Below are 19,591 nucleotides of genomic sequence, written 5' to 3'. Positions count from 1 at the left end.
GGCATGGACAGAGTGGATAGTCAGATGCTTTTTCCCAGGGTGGGAAAGTCAATTACTCGGGGACATAAAATCATAGAATCATACAATTTACAGTGCAGAAGGAGGCCATTCGGCCCACCGAGCCTGCACCAGCCCCCGGAAAGACCACCCCACTCAAGCCCACACTTCCAACCCATCTCCGCAACTCCGCAATCCCACCCAACCCTTTTGGACACAAGGGCAATTTAGCATGGCCAATCCACCTAACCTAATAGGCTTAAGTTGCAAGGGGGAAAGTTTAAGGAGATGTGCGAGGCAAGGTGCAAAGCAAGTTTTTTTTTTTTTACACAGAAGGTGGTGAGTGTTGGAAGGCTCTGCTGGGGGAGGTTGTGGAAGCAGATACAATAGTGACTTTTAAGGCATCTTGACTAATACATGAATAGGATGGGAATAGAGCGATCCGGAAGTGCAGAAGGTTTTAATTTACAGGCAGCATGATCGGCATAGGCTTGGAGGGCCGAAGAGCCTGTACTGTCCTTTGTTCTTTATTCTAACTCCTCTTGATTCTCAACTGTATTTTCTACCTGACACCTGTCATAAGCAGATTTTTCTTTCTGATCTTAATTGCTATCTCCTTTTTAGTCTACGGAGCTCTGGATTTTGTTTGCCCTGCCTTGCCCTTTTAAGGACTACGTCCTGACCATTTTCTTTTGAAGGTAGCCCATTGTTCAACTCCAGTTTTTCCCACCAACCTTTCATTCCAGTCTTAGCAGCCCAGCTTTGTTTTTGCCCCATTGAAGTCGGCTCTCCACAGTTAATTATTTTTACTCTGGATTGCATAGTTTCCTTTTCTATCATCACCCTAAACCTAAAATACAATGATCACTGTGTCCTACATATTGCCCCACTGACACTGTTTTTTTAAATATAAATTTAGAGTGCCCAATTATTTCTTTCCAATTAAGGGGCAATTTAGCATGGCTAATCCACCTACCCTGCACATCTTTGGGTTGTGGGGGTGAAACCCACGCAGGCACGGGGAGAATGTGCAAACTCCACACGGACAGTGACCCAGGGCCGGGATTCGAACCCGGGTCCTCAACGCCGTAGGCTGCAGTGCTAACCACTGTGCGCGCTTTGTTAACTACCAAACTATTCCTCTACTTTCTCTTTGTCCGTATTTACTTTTTCACATTTTTTCTGTTTTTTACATTCAGCCTGATTTTGTCAAACGTAATGTATGTTACATGGATCCTTTTCAACTTTAAAAAAAAAAAAATCATTTATGGGATTTGGGCAGCACTTGTTATGGGCGAGTCGTGTTCAGAACCCCAAAATGTATCATGGAGCTCAACCTCCCCTTTAATGCTATTTGTTGCTTTTCCGAGCACACGGCATGTTCCCTAGGTGTGGGATTACAATTATGGCCACGTGGGTTTTTAAACACAAAACAATGTTTATTCCATCAACTCAATTTAACAACTTAAATAAACATTGGATCTCTTTACACCCCTTACTTCAAAGATAACCCTGAAAATGTTACAACTCTAAATAATCCTTCAGTTATTCCTTTCAACATCCAAGAGAGACTTAACACCTTTAAACAGAAACACATCAGGTTAAAGGCTTTACTATTATGAGTTTAAATCACCCAACTGATCCAGAGATAGTCTTTCGTGGCAGAGATCACAGCAAATCCAGCTCACTGCAAACACAGACACACACCCAAGCTATTTTTCTCAAAACTGAAACTACAAAATGGCTGAACTGAGCTCCGCTCCACCCACTCTCTGACATCACTGTTTTCTTAAAGGTACATTGCTTACACATCCATTTCTTAAAGGTACTCTCACATGACACACTGCCAAGGTCAACATTTGTTGTCCATTCTTTATTGCCCATGAGAAGGTTTTGGAAGTCGCCTTTGATGCAGTGCGTGTAGTGGAGTGCTACACCTTGCTTTTCAATTCACTATTAGCTACCTACTGTTATAATATATGGAACATTACATTCTTTGGGAAATGTCAAATTTGACATAAATTATTAGATAAATGACCTGGTAATCTATTTGAGATATTGGCCGAGGGATAAATGAGAGGATATTGACATAACTTCGCTGTTTAGAAAGTTATTCAAAGACTAACAATGCAAAAGATATTTGTGACACTTGCCTTTGATTTTTTTTCTTTTCCCCATACCACTGAAATTTACAGTGGACAACTTTCAATGCATGTTAAAGAGGCTGATAGGACCAAGTTGAACAAGTGTAGTCATAAATTGTATTTTTTCCTGTCTTGTTTCTTAGCCTATAGTTCTTTTGTACACTGTGAAACCTTGCAAAATGCGATGAATGTTCAGTTAATCCATTTTTAAAGCCTTGAGGGAAAGTTGGCAAGATACTGGGAGAGTTTTCAGCTCTTTAATGAAACGTGCCATTGATACTTTTAAAATTAAAATGAAGAGAAAGACAACTTTGACTTCGCATCTTCTCTGAAATATGTGCTTTCATCTGTCAAGACGCAAAGGGATGCTTCACTTTTGGAGGTTCCATCCTACATACTTCTGACTTTGAACTAACAAGTTGTCACTTCCTGGTAATGGAGATGTCACTTCCTGGTAATGGAGATGCAATAGTTTATGCCCTGGACCTTTGCCACCATCCTAATATGCCTGAGGCTGAGGACAAGAAAAAAAGATTTTCTTAAATTAATATTTATGTAAAAAATGAAAACTATTAATTTCTCCCCCAGGAGTTCAAAAAATTGCTATGCTTACGCAGTTAAAATGAATTAAATTTATTACAGAAAGTTAGGTCTGGTACTTCATCCCTTAATGATCTTTTTAATGACTGGATTTGCATTCCTGCAATACTACTCAACCATTCTGGCTCAGAACAGGAACAACTAAAACTGTGGAGTCTTATTCCTGAAAGTAGATTGTTCCTAGAGTTTCAAAAATTTTAAAATACATATATATTTTTTTCTTATCTCGCCCTCTCATTGCATAACAAATAAGAGCACAAGTGGCCCAAGCAGCTCAAAGAGCTTGTTCTGCAATTCAGTAAGATCATGGTAGATTCGCTATATCAGCTCCACTTACCTGCTTTATCTCCACATCACTTGATTCACTTAATGCCCAAAAATCAATCTATTTCTATCTCTAATATATTAATCGGATAAGCATCCACAGCCCTCTGTTAAATAATGGCAAAAATTCACAACTCTTCTTGAGTGAAGAAGTTTCTCCTTTCCTCCGTCCTAAATTCTTTATTTGTCCATGGGATGTGGGAATTGCTGGCTGGACTAGCATTTATTACACTTCATTTAAATTTAAATAGCTGTCCTCTTACCGTGAAACTTTCAGCTTTTAATATAATCTTTCTTTCCTTCTCTTTATTTATTATTTTTCGGTATACCATTTGACTTTAATTCACCCTATTTCCTTCTCTGTTCTTCTTTCTGTCGCTATCTATAAATCTCAATAATTAAGGAGATAGACTGTTGGTCCTGCCATTCACCAAGTATACAGATGCCCCATTGATCTCATTATCAGCTTGCACTTCCAGCAATTTGCACCACCAGCAAAAATACTCTACAAATTGTTCCAGTGAATTTTGGGCCAATGTTGCTTTCTGCCATAGTATGAAATACTTTGGAACGTCTTCCTGTGAGGAAGCTCTGGAATTACACTTTGTTGCTGGGTTTGGAAGCTCATGTATTTAGAAAATGAAAATCTGATTTTTTTTTGTGTAATGTTTTCTGATATGGCACAATGTATTAAATCTAAAAAAAATAATTCAAAAACGATGACTAAATTATTATATGTATTCTAATTACAGCTACCTGCAGTATTTTCTGAGGGCAAAGGCAACCAGAAAAGAAAGTTTCTTAAGCGTGGTGAAGGACCAGCAAGATTCTCAAAAGTCAAGTCAAGTATTTTGGCATCTAACAAAGCTGATAAGGAAATGAACATAACCAACCAGCAAGTAACAGGTTCTCAAAGCTCAATGAATGCAACCCATCAAAAATTGCAACGCAAATTAACATTATTGAACAAAGAAAACCGTTTTGGAGACTTAACTGGGGTTAGCAACAACACAAAGCTAGGTGGTAAAGGGAAGTACAACTCTGCCTTGCGTGTTAAAAAGGTAACTGTCTTGGACAATGGTAATGGAGATCGCGCCTACCTGTCACCTCCGAAAATGCAGACAGAGAGAATAAAAAATACACCAGTTGGTAAAGTTCAAAATGTCCATAAAATTGCGATCAACTGTAAAACTGAAAGTGCAAGCATTGTTCAGGAATGCAAACCGAGTGCACCAAAACAAATTGGAGAGAGCAGCGTAGCTTCAGATAGACTAATGTCAGTTCATAATGGTGAGAAATTTGAAACAAATGAAAATATAGTTCCCACATGGCCAAGTAATAAAGATGCAACTAAGCCTGAATGCACACTTGAAATATCATTTCAGAAAAATTTGGAGAAGTGGAGCAAGGAAAAAGAGAAAGAAAATGTAGAATTGAATGAGTTTGAGTTTCTGGAGCAAGCTGCTGAAGAACTCTCCTTCTCTAGTAATTCTTCCTTTGTACTAAAAATGGTACAGCGTGATTTGCAAAACAATAAAGGTCGCAGGTTGTCATCTACCCCAATCAAGTCTGAACAACAAGTGGCCGAAAATTCAAGTGTGCCAATGAATCATGGGAATACAGATTTTGAAGGAAAGGAAAATGTTGATCTTAACAGTCGTGATATTTTAGAACATAGTATTGCAATAGAGGAAAATTTTAAAAATGCTTTTGCCTCACCAGTCAGGGATAAAGTAGCTTTCAAAAATGTTGAATGTGATCCTCTGGAGGAAGAATATAGCAGTTATGATAGCACTTCGGATTCAGAAATAGATGATCTTGATTCTACACTGACAAATGAAAAAACAATGAAGAAACAGCCAGTGATCTGCAGCAGTGACAAAGAAGACAACCCGAAATCTAAATGTAGAGAACAACCCACAGATGGTCTCAGTAAAGACAAGGACATAGACACAGATCTGGACTTGTCATCCTCGTCATTGTCTGATGTTGATATTGAAATGCCGACTGTTATAGAAAACAAAAAGTTTTCTTTGAGCCAGAAACCAGATTCATCACTCTTTAATTCTAGGTACAAAAACAGTTCACCTTTACATCAAGAAAAGGTTGAATTTGATGATGACCAAACATGGGCTGACCTGGAAGAGGCTGGACCCATTAACACTGAAGATAACTTAGCAGAGCATGTTAATACTTCTGTATTGGATGCTGAAGGTTCCTCTTCTAGGAAAGCTATTGAGGATAAAGTTATGCGAAGAAAAGTGGCTTCTGCTAAGAAGGGAGAGACTGTGGCTGTAAACATCATGAACAAATCCACAGATTCACCCCCCATCTCTGACTTGATAGCAAGGTTGTTTCCTTCATTGAAACCTAAGACCGAACTCGGATCTGATCAAGGACTGGAGCAAAATTTTAAAGCTGTGAATGATAAACCATTAGGTATGATATCTATTTTCATTTTACATTAATAAATGTGAAATATATTTTCACTATTCTTAAGAATTTAAGAAAGCTTGTGGAATTCTGTGGTACTCCATATATTTCTGTTGGGCTCGAGCTGGTATGGTTAACCTTCAATTACCAAGGGCTAGATTAAGAAATGATTTGCAAGGTGTCCCATCAGTTTCAAATATAGCGTATGGCCTTGAATTATTTAATAATTTTAAAAACAAACTGCTGTTCCTGTTTTAGTGCTTTGTGATGTGTACTCTGTGGGGATGCAGGTCGTCGGGGGATGATGACGACTATGGAGATAGGGATGAAATAGCAGGTAGACCTCATGTCAAGAACTAAGAGTTCATAAGTGTTTAATCTATCTACTGCTCAATCCCACTCATACCCAAGAAGTTTGGAAATTTGCTTTTAAAGCATCTTTCCTACTAACTCAGCATGATGTGCTTTGGATAACAATTAATCTGTACCCAGGTTAGTGTTGATCTTGTGCTTTAATAAGTGAAATGTGGCCAATGGAAGGGTGGGAATTCATAGATCATACAATTTACAGTGCAGAAGGAGGCCATTTGGCTCATCGAGTCTGCACCGGCCCTTGGAAAGAGCATCCTACTTAAGCGCATGCCTTATCCCCATAACCCAGTAATCCCACCTGACCTTTTTGGACACTAAAGGCAATTTAGCATGGCGAATCCACCTAACCTGCACATCTTTGGACTGTGGGAGGAAACCAGAGCACCCGGAGGAAACCCACGCAGACACTGGGAGAACGTGCAGACTCCGCACAGACAGTGACCCAAGCCGGGAATCGAACACGGGACCCTGGAGCTGTGAAGCAACTGTGCTAATCACTGTGCTACCGTGCTGCCCAGAGAAATTGTGCAACATGGAGGCATACGAGGGATATGGGATAGGGGAGATGGAGGCAAGTGGATGTCATACAGTGAACTAACATTGACTATGTGGGGGGGAGGGGGGGAGTAGTGAGGCTGGATAGAGGGCCAGTGATAGGTGGAGATTGACAAAGACATCATGGACAGAAAGACAAAGGGAATGTAAATGGGGGTGATTAAGGCTAAGAAAACATCAAAAGCATTGAGCCTCCCGAAGAGCTGCATTTTAAAATCCGTTCCGATCTTGCTCCTCTAGCGAGATTCAGCCGTGGGCTAGATGTCCAGAATCGTTGCCTATAGTTCGTATTTCCTCGTTGCCAGTATTACAATCACAGGAGTCCTGAGAAGGATTCAAATAGAAAGGTTTATTCAACAAGCCAAAGCAAAACTGCATAACGGCGAGAAGTACATCTAGTCCTAAGATCCGAAAATGCCGCTAACTTTTATCAGTGGGTTTTAACAAGCCCTGGCTGTTAGACTTCCGCCCCTCAGCGGGGAGCTTTTATTCCATAAGCCCCATGGGGAGATCAATCGGGTCGTCCTCGTGGAGGTTATTACACTGTCTTTATCCTTCACGTATGTACCAATATTTAATTTGCTTTATGTAAAGTAATTAAAATGTCAAGATTGTAAAGAAGACTAGTGATTTAGATAAAAATAAGCCGAGTTGGTCAGGGAGAGAGAGATTACTGAGGAGCATTATTGACTAGAGTAACACCATGGGAAAATAGAAAACGCTAAATGCAGCCATTCGATCAACAAAGCTGCACAACTAAATGGATGAAGCTATTCTACAGATTTCTATTGGCCATTAGGGGGATGTGGCTGTGGTATGACCAAGGTTGGGAATTAAATAGTACAAGATGTTTGACCTTTAGAAGCGTTAGGCAATGGGCAATGTATATACCCCAAATTGGGACGATGTGGATTTTGAGAGGCGAGACTTAGCGAAGATTCCGGACCTGGACATGCACCAGCTGATTATGAGGGGTGATTTTAACACTTCTGTATCCAGGATTGGGTCGGTCATGTCCTAGGTCCCGGAAGATGTTGGCGATGGCTAAGGAATTGTTGGGGTTTATTGAGTGTATGGGTGAGGCGAACCCGTGACGGTATGAGAGGCCAAGGAGTTTCCATTTTTTCTCATATGCACTGCGTGTACTCCCGTATTGATTTCTTTTTTTTGGACAAGGCATTGTTGGCGGGGTGGTAGGATTGGAGTATTCGTCGATTGTGGTCTCGGACCATGCGCTGCACTGGGTGGATTTGCAGGAGGGGGCTCACCGACTGCAGTGGAGGCTGCTTATCCTAACGAAGGTTAAGGACCCAGAGCAGTGTGGGTCGTATCGCTGATCTTGCTGCTGAATGTAGATGCAAAGGTGTTGGCAACGTGGATAGAGGTGTGTGCCGGGAGCGATAGGGGGGGCAGGTTGGTGGCACTTAGGAATTTGAGGGGGTTAGGGTAGCATAGCTGCCTCACGGCGCTGAGGTCCCAGGTTCGATCCCGGCTCTGGGTCACTGTCCGTGTGGAGTTTGCACATTCTCCCCGTGTCTGCGTGGGTTTCGCCCCCACAACCCAAAAATGTGCAGAGTAGGTGGATTGGCTATGCTAAATTGCCCCTTAATTGGAAAAAATAATTGGGTAATTAAATTAAAAAAAGCATTTTTAAATAAAGTAATTTGAGGGGGTGGAGGAGCTTTGAGGTGGGGCGAGTTTGGCAGGAGAATGGTTTCATTTATTTCGGACCCAGTTAGGTGCTTCGATAGGATCATGGGGATGTTGGGGGAGTTCGACTGCTACCAGGGATATAAATTGAACATGGGGAAAAGCAAGGTGTTTCTAATTAACACACGTGGAGAGGAGAGGAAGCTGGGGGAACTGCCGTTTTGTTTGGTGGGGGCGAGTTTTGCTATCTTGGGGTACAGGTGACACCGAGTTGGGCCCAACTGCAAAAGTTGAATCTGGTGGGGCTGGTGGAGGGAATGAAGGAGGACTTTAAAAAGTGGGATGTGTTGTCATTGTTGTTGGCGGGTTGGGTACAGACAGTGAAAATGACGGTGCTGCCAAAGTTTTTGTTTGTGTTCCAAAGTTGGTATTGCTGAAATTGATGAATTATTACGGGGCAGCAAACATTGCTAAGGTGAGGAAATGGGCAGCGGAGGAGCGGTCAGTTTGAGGGCGGATGGAGGTGGCCTCGTGTAAGGGGACCAGTGTAAGGGTATTGTTTTTGGCGTCCCTTCCATTCTTGCCGGTCAGGTACTCCATGAGCCCGATGCTGGTATCAGCATTGAGGGTCTGGAACCAGTGTAGGCAGCGCTTTGGAAGGCATGTCTTTGTGGGCGCCGATCTATGTTTTTTTTTCATAGAATTTACAGTGCAGAAGGAGGCCATTTGGCCCATCGAGTCTGCACCGGCTCCTGGAAAGAGCACCCTACCCAAGGTCAACACCTCCACCCTATCCCCACAACCCAGCAACCCCACCCAACATTAAGGGCAATTTTGGACACTAAGGGCAATTTATCACAGCCAATCCCCCTAACCTGCACATCTTTGGACTGTGGGAGGAAACCGGAGCACCCGGAGGAAACCCACGCACACACGGGGAGGACGTGCAGACTCCGCACAGACAGTGACCCAAGCCGTAATCGAACCTGGGGCCCTGGAGCTGTGAAGCAATTGTGCTATCCACAATGCTACCGTGCTGCCCCATGTTAATCATAGGTTTGCACCGGTGGGGCTGGACGTGGGTTTCCAGGGGTGGTGGCAGGTAGGGATAGAATGTTTCAGGGCTTTATTCGTTGGAGAAAAGTTTGCAGCCTGGAGGAGCTAGAGGGGACGTATCGGCTACCAAAGGCCAATGGATTCCAGTATTTGCAAGTTAGGATCTTTGTTACGAAGGAGGCACATTTTTTTAAAAATAGAGTATTTTTAATCAATTATAATATTAGGGAGATGGAGCAGAGGAAACCAAAGCATGGCCTCCCTCCACCGAAGCAGTGGGAGCCCCCACCTCCTCCCCAGCGAGGCGTAGTGTTACCAATACTGCCGCCTCCTGCAAGTGGGAGGAGGAGCTCGGAGGAGCATTGGGGCTGGAGTGTGCGGCAAGCCTTAAGGAGGCTCAGCCTTATTCAGTTTAAGGTGGTGCAGAGAGCCCTCATGATGGTGTTGAGGATGAGTCGGTTCTTCTTGGGAGTAGAGGTTAGGTGTGGGCGGTGTGTAGGGGTGCCAGCGAACCATGGCCATATGTTCTGGGATTGCCCGAAGTTGAGGGGATTCTAGAAGAGCTTTTCAGAGGTTATGACAACGGTTTTGGGGGCAAAGGCTGCCCCCAAGGCAGAGGTGGCGATATTTGGAGTGTTGGAGGATTCAGGAGTGCAGGTGGGGAGCGAGGCAGAAGTTTTGGCCTTTGCCTCCCTGATAGCCCGGAGATGGGATGCTGGCAGTATTCCGAGCCGCCGAAGGCTGGGATATATGGGTGAGCGACTTGGCAGAATTTCTGCAGCTGGAAAAGAATTCTCTCTCTTTATTTCTCTATTTATCTCTCTCTCTCTCTCTCCGTCAGACTAGTCAGATTCCACTTGTGGATCCGTGTCCAGACATGGGCGATCATGATCCCCCAGGTAGCAGAATTTGCTTTGAGTTAGTTTAAAGGTAGTCCCTCCAGCTCTGTAACTCCCCATTCGGGTTCACCGGGAATTCCTCTCTCTTGCCCAGGTTGAGTTTGCAGCCCAAGAAGGCCCCAAACTCTTCCAGGAGCTTCATGATTGCTTTCAGGCCGTTCTGTGGGTCCAAGATGTAGAGGAGCAGGTCATCCACATAGAGTGAAACTTTCTGCTCTCTGCCTCCTCTTTGGATGCCCTTCCAGCCTTTTACATCTCGCAGAGCGATCGTCAGGGGTTTGATTGCCAGACTGAACAAGAACGTGGACTGCGGGCGTCCCTGCTATGTGCCTCTGTGCAGCTGGAAATATTCACAGTTGGTGGTGATGCTCTACGCTCCCCTTGGAGGTGTTGTACAGGAGTTTCACCCACTAGGTGAACCCGTCCCTAGCCCAAACCTCTGTGAGGTACTTCCATTCGAGTCTGTCGAAGGTCTTTCCCCTATCATCTGGTGTTCTCTGCCTGGATGAGGTCGTTGTCACATTCAGCAGCCGCCTGACGTTCGCAGTTAGCTGTCTACCCTTGACAAAGCCTATCTGGTCCTTTGTGACCATTTCTGGTACGCAGTTCTCCAGTCTCTTAGCCAGGACTTTCGTGAGTATTTTTGCGTCTGTGTTGAGCAGTGAAATGGGTTTTTATGATGCACATTCCATCGGGTCATTGTCTTTCTTCAGTATCAGCGATATCGTGCCCTGTGTTATCGAATTTGCGTATGTTTCCCGTGGGTGCAAATTTTGTATAGAAGTCCTCAGGGAACCCATTGGGTCCCGCCGCCTTCTCTGCCCGCATGGAGCTGATGCTTTTCATGATCTCTCTCAGTCCTACTGGTGCTTCCAGCTCCCTCCATCTGTCGTTCCCCCACGACTGGCATGTACAGTCCATCGAGGAACCGTTTCATCCCCGCGTCCCTGTCGGAGGCTCGGAGGTGTACAGTCCCCACTAGAAGGCCTGAAATGCTTGGTCGACCTTTTTTGGTTTGGCTACCAGTCCACCTCTGTTTTCTTTCACTTGTGCTATCTCCCTCGTGGCTGCCTGCTTTCTCAGCTGGTGAGTCAACAGGCAGCTAGCCTTCTCTCCATGTTCGCAAAAGGTCCCCCGTGTCTGCCTTCCTGGTGGATAGCAGGTTAAAGTCCAGCTTTTTCCTCTCCGCCAGAAGCTCTATGGTCGTGGCCTCGGAGTATTTTCTTTTTTACAAAAAATATATTTATTCAGATTTTTCAACAAAGTTTCAACAAACCCCCCCCCCCCCCCCCCCCCAAAAAGAAAAAGAAACAAAAACACAACAAGCAGAAATTATACATTATTATACAATTATACAAGCAGAAAAATTCCCTTACCTGCCGCCTCACGACTTGCATGTACCCGAAAACGTTTCCCGGGGGTAGCCCAAATTTCTCCTCCAGTGCCCCTAGGCTCGCAAACATCCCATCAATGAACAGGTCCCCCATTCTTTTAATCCCTGCCCGATGCCAGCTCCGAAAACCCCCATCCATCCTTTCCGGGACAAACCGATGATTCTCCCGAATTGGGGACCAAACCGAGGCTCCCACCCCGCCCCTGTGTCACCTCCACTGTCCCCAGATCTTCAGCGTCGCCGCCACCACCGGACTCGTGGTGTACCTTGGCGGGAGCGGCAGCAGTGCCGTCACCAGCGCCCTCAGGCTCGTGCCCATACAGGACGCCATCGCTTCCACGATGCCCCCTCTCCCTCCATTACTCACGGATCATCACCACATTGGCTGCCCAATAATACCCACATAGATTCGGCAGGGCCAGCCGCCCCCTGTCCCTGCTACGCTCCAAAAACACCCTCTTCACCCTTGGGGTCTTATTCGTCCACACGAATCCCATGATGCTCCTGCTTACCCGTTTGTAAAAGGCCTTGGGGATCAAAATGGGAAGGCACTGGAACACAAAGAGAAACCTCGGAAGGACTGTCATTTTGATCGACTGCACCCTACCCGCTAGTGAGAGTGGCAGCATATCCCATCTTTTAAAATCCTCCTCTATCTGCTCCACCAATTGCGTCAAATTGAGCTTGTGCAGGGCCCCCGAAACTCCTAGTTACCTGGATCCCCAGGTACCGAAAGCTCCTTTCTGCCCTCTTCAGCGGTAGCTCGTCTATCCCCCTTCCCTGGATGCACCACAAAGAGGTCACTCTCCCCTACATTGAGTTTATACCCTGAAAAGTCCCCAAACTCCCTAAGGATCCTCATGACCTCCGCCATCCCCTCCACTGGGTCCACAACATACAACAACAGGTCATCGGCATACAACGACACCCGGTGTTCCTCTTCTCCCCGAACCAATCCCCTCCATTTCCTGGACTCCCTCAGTGCCATGGCCAGCGGCTCAATTGCCAGTGCAAACAACAAGGGGGCTCGGAGTATTTTCTGTCGATCTACAGGATGGAGTCGATCAATTGCTGCTTGGCCACCCTCTTGCCTGTCTACGTGCCTTGTAGCCTATAATCTCTCCCCTAATCACCGCCTTCAGTGCCTCCCAGAACGTGGAAGGTGAGACTTTCTCACTCTGGTTGTTAGTGGTGTACTCGCCTATGGCTGTGATGTTTTCTGGCAGAAGACCTTGGCGGCCAAGAGGTCTGTGTCCAACCTCCATGTGGGGCGTTGGGCACAGACAGTCTCCAACCTCATATCCATGTAGTGTGGAGCGTGGTCGGAGATGACTATCGCGGAGTATTCCGCTCTGACTATATCTAGAAGCACCGATTTTTCCCACTGCAAAGAAGTTGATACGGTGAGAAGAACAAGAATTCTTTCTCACACATGGTCTCCTTTATAAAGTCTGCTCATCCCAGTTGAGCATGTACATGTTTACCAGAACTACTGGTGCCCCATCCAGGACATCGATGGCTATGATGTACCATCCTCTGGGTCTATAACCGTCCTTGTCGCCGTAAACACCGTCCTCTTACTGAACAGTATTCGTACCTCCCTAGTCCTCGTCCCATAACATGTGTGGTATGTCTATCCTACCCAGCCCTTCCTTGCTTGCAGTCGGTCCTTCTCCCTCAGGTGCGTTTCTTGCAGGAAGACTATGTCAGCTTTTAAACTTCTTAAATGGGTGGAGACTCTGGATCTTTTCACTGGGCCGTTATGTCCCCTTGCATTCACAGTGGGAACAACTATACTTACCTGGTGGATGGCCCCTGTTCTCCAGGGTTCCCCTTTATTAGGGGGTCGTCCAAAATGGCCATGGTCTCCATTCTCACCATGAGGCAGGGTCCCTGCGCTTCAGGATTTCCCTTTGTTCAGGGGACTCCCAACATGGCCGCCAACTGTACATCCACCACGTGGGTGTGTCCCTACACATGGGGTTTCTGTTTGTTTAGGGACCCTCCAAAGTAGCTGCTTGTGGCGCCATCTTGTATTCTCAACCTGCCCTTCACCTGCCGAAACCAATTCAAGACCTTTCCCTTTCTTCTCTTGTGTTTCTCCCCCCCCCCTCCAAGTCCACCTTACTATTCCCCCCTCCTGTCCCCCTTCCTCCCCCTTTACGTTCCCCATCCCTGTCCCTGTGTCCACCTCCCTCGCAAGGCACTCCCTCTCTGCCGGGAGGAGCACCGCTGCCCCTTTTGCTACCATACTTCCTGCATAGCTTTCCCCACTAGTGTGTTGGTCCCCCTCCCGGGGTTGATCTTACCCTTGTCTCATGCCGCTGACTGTCCGCTCCCTTTGCCTATGCCTCTCCGCCCTCGCCCTTCCCTGTGAGGCAGTACGGTTCCTGGGAGTAAGGAACTTATGGAAATCTGTACTAATGAAAAGCAAGTGCTGGAGAAATTAATGGGCTATAGGCCAAAAAATACAGAGATGATGGATATACTGTTCTTCCAGAATTCACTAGATTCTAGAACAATCCCTTTGAATTGGAAGGTAGCAAATTGGAAGGGCGGCATGATGGTGGCGCAGTGGTTAGCACTGCTGCCATGGACCCTGATTCAATTCCAGTCTTGTGGGACTGTGTGAGGAGTTTGCACTTTCTCCCCGTGTCTGTCTGGGTTTTCTCCAGTTTCCTCCCACAGTCTAAAGATGTGCATGTTAGGCGGATTGGCCATGATGAAATTGGCCCTTAGTATCCAGGGATGTGCAGGTTAGGTGTGATTACGGGGATAAAGTGAAGGAGTGCGCTGAGGTAGGGTGCTCTTTCAGAGCGCCGGTTCAGACCCGATGGTCCAAATGGCCTCCTTCTGCACTGTAGGGATTCTATTCTATGAAATGTAACCCTGATATTCAAAGAAGGGGGAGGAAGGGGGACGTCCCATTAGAAAAATGAGACGTGATCTATTTGAAACATTTGGATTCGCAAGGGACTTAACAGGATAGATGTTGGATGAATGTTTCCCTGTCTGTGGAACCTAGAACATGGAATTAGTCTCAGAGGAGAAATCTGTACAGCCAAAGAGTCATAAACTTTGTAATTCTCTGCCTCTGAGATCTGTAACTAGGTTTTGCTGTTTGCTAGGTGCTGGTATCCAGTCCAAGTTGCTGAAGGATAAACTGGTAGAATTAGAATCTGAAATTGACCAGTTTCGAGCAGAAAATGCTACACTGGCCAAACTCCGAAATGATAGAGAAAAATCCCTGATGGACCTTAGGTAAGTGTGCATGGTTATTTTCACTAGAAGAGAACACTAATGCAATCCTCCTTTCTCCGTGATCTGATCTGAAATAAAGAAAGGTTCTTTCCCAATCCTTAATGCATAAAATGAAGCAAATAATTTGTACAAAAATCCACTGCACATTACTATTTTAGTAATGGTTTTGGGCTGGTTCAGCACAGTGGGCTAAATAGCTGGCTTGCAATGCAGAACAATGCCAGCAGCGTGGGTTCAATTCCCGTACTGGCCTCCCCGAACAGGTGCCAGAATGTGGCAACTAGGGGCTTTTCACAGTAACTTCATTGTAGCCTACTTGTGACAATTAGCGATTATTATTATTTGTTAAAATTTTGGGTGTTCCCTTAAATATTTCTTTGGGTACAGATTCATACTTGTACTCCCCAATATCTCCCTTTGGTGTAACAATGGTATCTCACTGAAATCTGAACTTGATATTTGTGACTTGCATATTCTGCCGTGTGAATGTCTTAATATTTTTGAAAGATAACCAAGAAAACACTATGTCAGCTAAATATATGTTTTGGAAAGTTTCTTAATTTCACAGGCAACTTTTTCTGACCACTCAGAACTAGGAATCTCTCAACAATGTACATTCAATAACCAAGAAAGGCTACAAAATTACTTTGTTTTTAGTCTTTGGCAAGCAACTTTAATACATACACAATTAGTACTTAGTTTCAAATTGTGCGAATACACATTGCATTATTTGTGACAAAAATCTAGAAACATTAAACAATTATTGTAAGAACTCAAGAAGCGACTTGTTTAGAAAGTAGAATTTGTAGGTTTTGCTTTTGTTTGACAACCTGAAATCTGCAAGTCTATTGACTAACATAAAAGAGGATTACAGTGATAGCTTTGTAAGGGGGGAGAAAAGCAGGTTTAAAAAGGTGATATTTTCTAAAGTGGGTAACAAATGTTGCTACTAATTGAACAATCAATATGCAATGAAATCAGTTGATACAGAAACAAAATTGCAAGAAAAGCACTCTCTTGTGTCTTTTTACAATCCTCGTAACAATTGATAACTTTTCATAAAAAATGAATTTCCCAGCAACCAATGGAAATAATCAAAGGACAGGTTTTCAGCCTTTTACTGTAACAAGTAAACTCAAATCAACAAAGACAAACATTGATTTGTTGTATTAGTTGCTAGTTAAGAAAAAAGGTTGGGGCAGCACCTGGCACAGTGGTTAGCATTGCTGCCTCACGGCACTGAGGTCCCAGGTTCGATGCCAGCTCTGGGTAACTGTCAGTGTGGAGTTTGCACATTCTCCCGTGTTTGCTTGGGATTCGCCCCCACAACCCAAAAATGTGCAGGGTAGGTGGATTGGCCACGCTAAATTGCCCCTTAATTGGAAAAAATGAATCGGGTGCTCTTTTTAAAAAAAAAAAATGTAAAAACAAATTTTTAAGGAAAAAGTTGTTTTGCATTGACAAACCATGCAATCAAAATATACCTTATGAGATATTTTCATTTTATGCCACATTTCTAGCAGATAAGTAGCATTGATGAGCAAGTCCCAAGTTCTGCCAAGTTTTCCAACAGGCTCATTTCCCCTTGCCATGCCTTGTTGAATATTCGAGTGTCCTTTGAAGATCATTCAATTCAGCCTGAGTTTTCCAGAATCTATTTCCACCAGCAAGGCCCACCTTGGCAACTCCTTGTTCCTTAAATCTGCAGAAGTCCCATCTATACCTTCCTCTTGTCTTTAAACACAGAACCAGCTCTCATCAACATACTACTTGTTTGCTAACACAATAACAGTATTATCTTTCTCTTCACAATAGTAGCTACTTTTGTCTCTCTCCCCATGTCTCCATATCTGTCTCCAAAAAGCAGCTGTCCCTTTTTCTGTGTCACTCTGTGAAAGCATACAAGCTATTGAATAGGTTTCAGGTTCGATTTCTTTCCCCCTGACAATCGGACCACATGGACCTGTCTCAGAGGCAAGGTTTAGTATGACCACCATCCCTCTCCAGAACATTATATTTCACCTTAAAATAGCAGAGAAATTTCAAATGATAACTGGCTTGTGGAGTCCCACATTCGTAACACTCTGGGCTTTCAGTTATTCTTTTTAAAAAAAAAAATCATTTATGGGATGTATCCGTCGCTGGTTAGGCCAGCATTTATTGCCCACCCCTCACTTTAAAAATTAATTTACGGGATGCGGGTGTTGCTGGTTAGGTCAGCATTTATTACCCATCAGTAGTCGCCCTTCAGGAGGTGGTAGTGAGTTGCCTTCTTGAACCGCTGCAGTACCTGAGGGGTAGGTACATTCTCATTGATATAGGGAGGGAGTTATAACTATCTTAGGCTGTGCTTGACTAGTCTGTGAGACAGCTCTCCCAACTTTGCCACAAGCCCTCAGATGTTAGTAAGAAGGACTTTGCAGGGAATTTGCAATGGATTAGCCATTGTCGTTTCCAGTGCCTGGGTCACTGTCGGGTGATCCGGCAAGTTTCATTCCTTTTTCATGTTTTTGCAGCGGTTTAATACAACTGAGCGGCTTGCTGGGCCATTTCAGAGAGCATTTAAGGGTCAACCACGTTGGCGTGGATCTGGACATTAGTGAACCAAATGAGTTTTTACGACAATCGACAATGGTTTTATGAACTTTTAATTCCAAATACTTTATTGAGTTTAAATTCCACCACTGTGATGGCATTCGAACCTGGGTCCCCAGATCATTACCCTGGGTCTCTGGATTACTAGTCCAGCAACAATATCACTACACCACTGCATTACCTTCAGAAGGTGGTGGTGAGTTGCCTTCTTGAACTGCTACAGTCCTTGAGGTACAGGTACACTCGCAGCACTATTCGGGAGGGAGCTCCAGGATTTTAATGCAGCAACAGTGAAGGAATGGTGATAGATATTTCAAGGTTGTGGTGGTGGGATTCCCAGGTATCTGCTGCTCTTGTCTTTCTAGATGGTAGTGGTGGTGGGCTTGGAAAGTGCTGCAGAAGAAACTTGGTGAGTTCCTGCAGTGCATCTTGTGGATGGTACACAGGGCGGCCACTGTTTGTCGGTGGTGGAGGGATTGAATATTTGTGGAAGGGGTAGCAATCAAGCAGGTGTGTTGTCCTGGATGGCGTTGAGCTTCTTGAGTGTTGTTGGAGCTACACTCATCCGTGCAAGTAGAGATTATTCCATGACAAGTCTGACTTGTGCCTTGAGGGTCAGGAGGTGAGTTATTTGCCGTAGGATTCCTAGCCTTTGACCTGCTCTGGTAGCCACAGTATTAATATGGCTATACCTTCCCCTGGACCATGGCCAGATCACTGAACATCAAGCCATTATCTCCAACACCGTTAGCTACCTCATTTCCTCCGGATGCCTTCCCGCTACAACTTCCAACCTCCTAGTCTCCCAACCCCGGACAGCCTGCTTTTACCTACTTTCCAAAATCCACAAAAAGGACTGTCCCGGCAGGCCCATTGTGTCAGCATGCTCCTGCCCCACCGAACTTATTTCCTCTTATCCTGACTCCATCCTCACTCCTCTGGTCCATTCCCTCCCTGCTTGCATCCGGTTTCCTCTGATGCCCTGCGTCATGTTGACAGCTGTCAGTTCACGGGCCCTAACAGCCTCCTATTCACCATGGATGTGCAATCTCTTTACACCTCCATCCCACACCAGGATGGCCTGAGAGCTCTTCACTTCTTTCTCGAAAAGAGGCCTGGACAATTCCCATCCACCACCACTCTCCTCTGCGTGGCTGAACTTGTTCTATCTCTCAACAACTTCTCCTTTAACTCACCCCATTTTGTCCAAATCAAAGGTGTAGCAATGGGTTCCAGCATGGATCCGAGCTGTGCTTGCCTTTTCATGGGGTATGTGGAACATTCCTTGTTCCAGGCCTACTCGGGTGCCCTCCCACAACTCCTTTACCGTTACATTGATGACCTTTTTGGTGCCGTTTCATGCTCTCGGCCGGACCTGGAAAATTCCATCAACTTCGCTTCCAGTTTCCATCACTTTCACCTGGCCCATCCCAGACACTTCCCTTCCCTTCCTTAATCTTTCTGTCTCCATTTCCAGCAATAGACTTTCTATTAATATCCACTACAAGCCCACTGACTCCCACAGCTATCTGCACTACAGCTCTTCGCACCCTACACCCTGTAAGGACTCCATTCCTTTCTTTCAGCTCCTTCGCCTCCGTCGTATTTGTTCCGATGATGCTTGCCAAAATGGTGCTTCGAAAGTGTTCCTCCTTCCTCAACCGTGATATCCCACCTACAGTTGTTGACAGTGCCCTCAACAGTGTGCGGTCCATCTCCCGTGCCACTACCCTCTCCCCCTCCCCTCCCTCCCAGAACAATCACCCTGTGTGAGAACCTCTCTGGCTACATCAAGGGCACCTTGAAACCCATCGTACAAGAAACGCCCAGCTTCTGTCGCGATACGACGGACTTCTTACAGAAACTCAGCACCCATGGACCAGTTGAACCAGGAACATTCCTCGTCACAATGGACGTCTCGGCACTCTACACCAGCACCCCCATGACAACAGCATTGCTGTAACAGCCTCAGTACTCAACACCGACAACTGCCAATCTCCAGATGCAATTCTGCAACTCATCCGCTTCATTCTGGATCATAACGTCTTCACCTTCGACAATAAGTTCTTCATCCAGACACACGGAACAGCCATGGGGACCAAATTCGCAGCTCAATATGCAAACATCTTCATGCACAAGTTTGAACAAGACCTCCTCACCAAACAGGACCTTCAACCGACGTTATTCACCAGATACATCAATGACATTTTTTTCCTTTGGACCCATGTTGAAGAATCACCGAAACGACTACACGATGATATCAATAAGTTCCATCCCACCATCAGACTCACCATGGACTACTCTCCAGAATC

General features: G+C 45.1%; 1 protein-coding gene across 2 annotated transcripts in view; it reads left to right on the top strand.

The window, feature by feature from the left end:
- The window catches only part of cpap (centrosome assembly and centriole elongation protein), a 168,013-nt gene that overhangs the window by 51,196 nt on the left and 97,226 nt on the right, over window positions 1–19,591 (top strand). For both annotated transcript variants that reach the window (XM_072476807.1, XM_072476808.1), the window contains exons 7-8: window positions 3,818–5,504; window positions 14,552–14,684. In XM_072476807.1, the coding sequence (XP_072332908.1) occupies window positions 3,818–5,504; window positions 14,552–14,684 (1,820 nt within the window). The remainder of the gene's footprint in view (window positions 1–3,817; window positions 5,505–14,551; window positions 14,685–19,591) is intronic.

Source organism: Scyliorhinus torazame, chromosome 15, assembly GCF_047496885.1.
Source record: "Scyliorhinus torazame isolate Kashiwa2021f chromosome 15, sScyTor2.1, whole genome shotgun sequence".
Taxonomy (NCBI): Eukaryota; Metazoa; Chordata; class Chondrichthyes; order Carcharhiniformes; family Scyliorhinidae; genus Scyliorhinus; species Scyliorhinus torazame.
Note: the sequence above shows the minus strand (reverse complement) of the source record. Positions and strands in the feature narration are given on the sequence as shown.